The sequence below is a fragment of the Macrobrachium nipponense genome, chromosome 24 (genome assembly GCF_015104395.2).
Source record: "Macrobrachium nipponense isolate FS-2020 chromosome 24, ASM1510439v2, whole genome shotgun sequence".
In the NCBI taxonomy this organism is placed as follows: Eukaryota; Metazoa; Arthropoda; class Malacostraca; order Decapoda; family Palaemonidae; genus Macrobrachium; species Macrobrachium nipponense.
The window spans coordinates 9,597,138-9,604,637 of record NC_061091.1 but is presented as its reverse complement, the minus strand read 5'-3'; the positions used below and the strand labels follow the sequence as shown (position 1 = coordinate 9,604,637).

Sequence of the window (7,500 nt, the reverse complement as noted above, 5' to 3'; positions counted from 1 at the left end):
GAAGCTGAGATACAAAACTGGTGACGAAGCCCCACCTTTGGCACATCATCGAGGTATACCGGCTGGTCAAGGTAATCGTAAAAATACTCTCCATCTGTGTAATTTCCATCACCCTGGAGGGCCGCAAGGTCTATCCTGCTCTGATCTTTGTGTACGAGCTGCGCTGGACGAAGAACATTTTCATGCCTATCAACCTCATCGTAGTGGTAGTAATTATACTCTGGGAAAGGTGACGGTCTTGGGAGCTCTTGAGCTTGCAGTGTTGGCGCAACAGGTGTTTCCCTTGCTGGGGTTTGTGGAGCTGCCTCAGTCACAGTCGGTCCTTGTTTCAAAGCGTAGTTTGTGTTGTGATTTTCCAGAATAGTCTGGGGAGTAGGGGATGAGGCACTCGTATGCATAAATGTTTGTGCTTCGATAGTCGTACCCTGTGTTACGGGAACAAATACCATAGCTGGGGTTTCTGTACTGGGTTCTAGTAACTCTTCTGAATGCCCCGGAGTCTGCTTGTTCTTTTCACTATTGTAACCCCGTGTTGTTGTGGCGCTCAGGGTCTCAGAACTAGTAATATAGTTATCTATATGGTGGTCATCTGCTTCGATACCTAAGTCACCAGGCAAGCCAACATTACTTTCTGTGCTGTATTGAGTCGTGACCTCAAGTTTATTCATCATTTCATTGATAATAGCTTGAATGGTGGTATGTATGTTTGTCTCCTCCGTGTGAGTTGATGGAATCGCTTCTAGATGGAAGTTTGCTTGCATATCCTCTTCTTTCACAGGAAATTCATAATGAGGTTTCATGTCATCGTCGTCATTGCTTGAAATGTCACCTTGGTCCTGAAGAACATCAAGTAATGAAGAAGGTCGTTCTGAGCTGACCTCAACGTCAGCATTCATGCTATGTGTTGTATATTCTGAGGGATCAATCACAGTCAGGAAAGTCGTGGGAGTGTCATAAGGGCTTTCAGGTTTTTCTGTTGGTGGAGCAACTGTGGTAGGTGGATCTGGTATTAGCTGAATGTCATAAACAGTCAGAGGAAGGAGAGGGTCTCGAATCAACAATGGAGATAAATTATCTTCATTGTATGGCGCTGTTGGTGAACTTGCCATTTCACCAGGTACAGAAACATCATCTCGGTCTGCCATGTCTTTATTTAATTGTGATATTATGGACTCAGCTGTATCTTTTATTTGCTGATTATCACTGATGGTTGTTTGAGAACTTGGCTCTATCAAGTTTGTCGCCATGTTTATTATTGCTGACTGAAGGTGTGAAATTGGAGTAGTGTCCTCTAACATGGGACCCTGGGTAGAATTCAGTATGGACTCTTCGTTATTCATGGATAAGATTAGTGAATTCACTTTCTCTGCATCATTCTTGTTCATCACTGTGTCGTCCTGCATAACACTTAAAGTTGTATGATAAAATTCGTCTATGATTTCATTAGTGGTTTGGTGCAATTCTGCACCACTGCCGGAGGCATTAGGGGGCTGACTGGTGCTATCACTGTAGCTCATTGTGATGCCTACGCCTGGAGCTAAAGAAGTTTCAGTAGTGTCTTTGACTCCTTCCATATGAGATGTTAATTTGAGGTTACCACCTATGGTAGTTCCCATACCTTCATCATGGATCTCATTGTCCATCGGAATGATAGTTTCAGATAAGCTTGGTGGCAATGCATGATAATCGTCTGTGGTTTCTATCGTACTGTTCTTATCTGAGTCTGCAAATATTTCATTATCAGGGTTTGAAGGATCCCAAGAAGGAAACCGACTGTTCCATCGATCTATTAATGGCCTCAGAGCAGGAGGAATTTTGTCAGCTGGATCGAGCAATGTTGAACTGGTACCAATAGTTGTCTCAGAGCCTCCGTTTACAAACAATGTGTCAGTGACACTTTCTGGAGTTGTGGTCTCGGTATTGACAGGTTCAAGCAGTCCAAGAGTTGGTGGAATCTCAGAGTCAGTCATGGGCTGAATTGTACCAGACGACTGCCATGGCGTTGTGTGCTGCTGGAGGACCATGAGGTTCTGTAAAATTACCTCTGGGATGCTGAGGGACTGCCCGTAAGGATCGGCAAGAGTGGTTGGAACAATCTGCGGGTCCTGGTTTTGCGCAACTTCACTGGATATAACCTGCAATGAAGGAATATTTTATGAATTTCGTCTCTCCAATACAATCTGAAGACAAATCTGTCAGTGTGCAATTGTAAAGTACACATAAAGATACTAAAACTGTTTTTGTTATTGCTGATACAATGTACAACTGAAATAGTTGACAGAATAGGTATCAAATTACCTTTATATTATCTGTGCAAATATAAATGGATTTTTTTTACAGAAAAAATAAATGCAATGAGAGCAACAGTCAATGGCAAGGAATTCCTGAGATGATAATAACATACCTGTAAGTTTGTGGATAATCTAATCCTGAGTCAGTACTACATAAATGTATTCAAATAGATTTCATACATACGACAAAATCTCAAAGTAAATTTACTCGTGTATTGGGAAAGAACTAGTATCAGACCAGGTTATATTATCCACTTGTAATATGTAACACTGCATATCAGCTGAAGATTAAAATTTTACCTTCCACCTATACATAATACACAGAGATCATTAAATACTTCAACATATGCGAGAATATATCGCAGCAAGATGCATTGAAATTCAACAGATACTTAAACACTGGCATTTTATGACCTGCAAACATCAAATCTATAGACATACATTGGAATATAAATCACAGGTAAGATAGAAGAAAATTCTTTCTCAGATCATTCTACCTGCTGCACTGAAGCAATGACATCCTGGACTGTGTCTTTTGGCCGAGGAGTTATGGTTGTGGCTCCGTCATTTCCAGAGGTTAAAGCCGTCAGTTTGTTGAGTTCTTCCTTGGGGTCAACAGCTAACAAAATATTCTGTAAATGGAAACCAGATCAGTTCCCTCCAATGATGAAGAGGCATCTGAGATAACATTATGGATTTATATTCCTATTCTTAAAAAGTATTTTTGATACATGGTGAGGAACTCTAATTTGCGCAAGTTGAGACTATATATTTGTAAAACTGCAAATCAAAAAATATTCCGCAAAATGGCAACGTAAAACATTTGGAAAACTGCAAATTATGAAAAGATATTCTGTAAAATGACACAAGAAAGCAAAGAGCTGTGCCATTTGGAAAAACATCACTGTCACTGAAGGTGACTATGTTAAAAAATACAGTAGTTAAAAGTGACCAATTTTCAAGAACAAAAACAAATGCAAAAAAATCCCAAATTCATAACCTTCTGTATTCTCTACTTTTCAAGTCTCAGAAAGGCAGCTAAGAACCAACATACTTGTATCTGTTGCAGGCTGAGCCATGTGGGGATCAGCTGTCCAGAGGAGCCGTATAAAAAAAACTGGAACTTCCTGTGGCCTTCAGGTATGAGAGGAATGGCTGAACCCCTCTCCTGAAGGGGGAGCCTTGAGTATTGACCAGACCACCTGGAAATGGGAAATGAACGTCATGAAAATGATGAAATAAGTAAGAGAGTGGTATTAACGTCATGAATCCTGCATTTGAAAAAGGATTACAAACTGTCAGCTCTTACGCAAGTGGGACGTGTGACTCGAAGTAATCTGTTGTTGCCGGCACTATTCTCAAGGGCGTTTCTTCTTCTGTGGCTGCAAGTCTAAGAATGATGGCCAAAAATATGCCTGGCAGGATTTTGTTGTGATTTAACATCCTCTGGAGATAAACAAGAGGGAATAAATGAATATCAAATTGAATTCTGGAAAACAATTTTAATTTAAGATTGAGTTATCTGAATTCACATATACAACAGAAGTTTTGATATGGTTGTTTGCGTGAGTATATTTACGCACTGACCCTACTGGCATATCCCCCTTTGCTTATAAAAGATACTAGACACATTGCCCAATTGCTGCATTCTTTACTTAATAAAGAAAGATAGTACTTTTTAGATACCATTACCAATAGAAGGTTTGCCGTTATATATATATTATATATATATATATATATATATATATATATATATATATATATATATATATTATATATATATATATATATATACGTTGTTATGACGGATTACCGTAAGCTATAGCTCTGCCCATAGATCACTAAAGGAACCAACTCGGATATCAATTGTCGCTAAAGCGAATCAGTTGGTTTTGTAACGAGCGCAAGTCACCACAAAACTTGATTTGTGCGGTGTCTCGCAGCCTCTCAGTAATGTGGGTTGCTGACCCCCAGACGTCGTGATTCAGTATTTAGTAAACAGATAAATAACAAGTATAAAAGGGAAATTAAGCTGTGACTTCTCTCGAGGCCTTGCCAACATTTTTACCTGAGGTAAAGATCTGCTTTATCGAATGTAATCAACAGGAAGCATATGTTCAATTCTTTACTGCCTTGGTTAAAATGGCTGTTCGATTACCATTAGATGCTAATACAGAGAGAGAGAGAGAGAGAGAGAGAGAGAGAGACGAGAGAGAGAGAGAGAGAGAGAGAGAGAGAGAACTGTAATATATATATATATATATATATATATATATATATATATATATATATATCTCAAGATGCTCAAAGATGTATGAAAGAAAATTGTTGGTTAACTTACAATTTAACGAAAATTACAGTTAGTCTTTATCTCTCCATCCGTACTATATGTATTGTAGGCAGCACACACACACACACACACACATATATATATGTATATATTATATATATATATATATATATATATCTATATATATCTTATATATATATTGTATTTGTTCGTGTGAAGAAAACAGAAGAGAGTGAATTCTCATGATAACATTTCATCACAAATCATTAAAAACCAGCCTTTTGCAAAAAGCAATATCGTCGAAGGAACTTTATTAGATGAAGCAAATGATGGAAAATCGGAAACAGTCAAACATTACAATTCAAAATAAAACCGAAAATCAGAAGTTTCTCCTTTTCAGAATATTCCCAAGGAACAGATCATTACAAGCCATAGTTACTGGTATCAGATATATGAAATATAAGTGTCTTAGCAACTCCTTTTATCAGAAAATGAAGGCAGGGATTGAATGACTGACAGTGGCAAGATATAATTGGGCGATTCAGTGACAATAAGGAACACAAAGGAAGTCGGAGAGTTCCTATTTGACCAAGTGAGCTGTAAAGTTATCATAAAGGCCAATCTACCTTCCTTTCATGATTTCAAGTGAGATAATTCCTCTAGCAAGAGCCTGATATCAAGGTAAGTCAGCTCTCAAGATTCACGGTCAGTGTTCGAATCCCAAATGCTCTAAAGAAAAATAATTTTCTTTCAGGGTTAAAATTTTAAATTATATACGTAAACATTATGCAACTGTAGTATATACTATATATAATATATATATATAGTAATAGTATCTATATCATATATATATATTATATAAAAATATATATATATATAATATAAAACTATCTATAATTATATTATATATATATATATATATATATATTCTATATTAACATACTATATATAACTCTATATTATATATGGAATATATATATATATATATATATATAATATATATATTTATCTATATAGTTAATATATATATATATATATATATATATTATATATATATAGTTTATATATATATTATATAGATATATAGTTATTATATATATATATAATATATATATATATATATATAATATATATATATATATGACATTATTAGTTAAATATAATTGCTGCTTTTGGAAAGTGCTGTTTTAAGTTTCCTGTTTAATTTTATTACGGCGTCAATAACTTAGGTTTTGTGACGCCAGTTTAAATAATCATAAATCAATCATCAATCAATCAGGGCTTAGATGAGTGTGAGTGTACCACCTTGGTTAACGCTCCAACTATGAAAATTCTGACGTAAACAACAACAATAACAACAACAACAACACGATAAACGCCGAAGAGCAATAATATTGCAGGCAAGATGGCCTTTAGGACACATCCACAAACGGATAGAAACTTTTCGGATACTGTGTCCCTTTGGTCAGCCGCTACTAATTCCATTTGCAATAAAGTTTAACTTCCGCATTGCTGTGGTCTATATCTCTAACCGCCTCCGCCACAAGACCCGCTCCCCCTCCAAAAAAACTAAACCTTATGAGCAGTGAACCTCTACAGATTCAGGTAATCTTCTTGCCAAGGTTCGGTGATCGGTCAAAATATTTGCACACCGATTCCCCTAAGCCGAAAATACTAAGATTCCCCTTTGAGCAAAATTTGCAATTTAATTCCCATACATATGTGGATGTTCTATTATAAGTTATAATAGACCGGAACAATATAGATAAAGGTAAACTACGAAGGGTCTTTTTGCGAAGTTTCTGTGATCGGTCTAAATATTGCAAACCGACTTTTCCCAGTCGAAAATACTAAGAGTCCTCATTTGCAATAATTGCAATTTATTACACACGGATTTGTAAAGGTTTTATTACAAGTTATTAAAGACCATAACAAAACTAGCTATTACATACATGTACATACTCACATACAAACTTACTGGAGTATGTTGCCACCGGTAACAGATCAGCATTGCAGTTATGTACAATATGTGTTGTTAATCATATGGATATGTATGATTTTATGTTATGTTCATCTGATGATGATGATGATGGTGGAAATAAACGAGAGAGAGAAAAACCAAAAAGAAATCTGCTAGTGTTTTATAAATCTGCTATAAGTTTTGCTAATCTGCTGTAATAATTGCAAAAAAAAAGTTTATATAAATTTATTTAGACTCGCAAAGCCTATGATTATTTTTTATTAACATAAGCCATTGTATCGTTTTTCCATGACCACCTTACAATTCTGACAATTCACTGCCTCTAATTCGCAAGAGAATGTCAGGTTTTAGCAATTCTGACTACGCATTCACATGCCTTCTGCTTCATTAACTTTAAACGCTGTAACAGAAAGAAACAGGTAAAAAATGCGAGAAAAGTTTCTTCGGCTCAATCGAGTTTTCTGTACAGTGTATAATGCTGTATTAACTGTAGCCATGAAGATTTCAGCCACGGCCCGATGGTGTCTAACTTGAACCTTAGATAAAATAAAAACTACTGAGGATAGAGGGCAGGAATTTGGTATATTTGATGGTTGGAAGGTGGATGATCTACATAATAATTTGCAGCTCTCTAGCCTCAGTATTTTTCAAGATCTGAGGGCGGACAGACAAAGCCGTCGCAATAGTTTTCTTTTACAGAAAACTCAAATGCAATATAAAAAGAAAAATATCATGCCATAATTTTTTCATGAAGGTGGCGCCGTCATAAGACTGCTCACATGTAATATGGCTGTTTGTCGCTACTTGAATAATTAACCGACACAAGTAAACCCGCATCGCAACGACATCACTAATACGTCGATGAAGACATTGCTTCGATAAACAAGCTACATTAGCAGGAAAGAAATTCAAAATATTTCTTTAAACAGACAAAAGAG

The 7,500-nt window shown here is 36.2% G+C and overlaps 1 protein-coding gene across 1 annotated transcript in view; it reads right to left on the bottom strand.

Annotated features, from left to right (window-relative positions):
- Positions 1-7,500, bottom strand: part of LOC135205434 (uncharacterized) — a 45,170-nt gene that overhangs the window by 14,501 nt on the left and 23,169 nt on the right. Inside the window, exons 2-5 of the mRNA XM_064236013.1 lie at positions 3,601-3,737; positions 3,346-3,493; positions 2,789-2,923; positions 36-2,135 (exon numbers count right to left, since the gene is read on the bottom strand). Coding sequence (XP_064092083.1) covers positions 36-2,135; positions 2,789-2,923; positions 3,346-3,493; positions 3,601-3,734 — 2,517 coding nt within the window. The 5' untranslated portion in view covers positions 3,735-3,737. The remainder of the gene's footprint in view (positions 1-35; positions 2,136-2,788; positions 2,924-3,345; positions 3,494-3,600; positions 3,738-7,500) is intronic.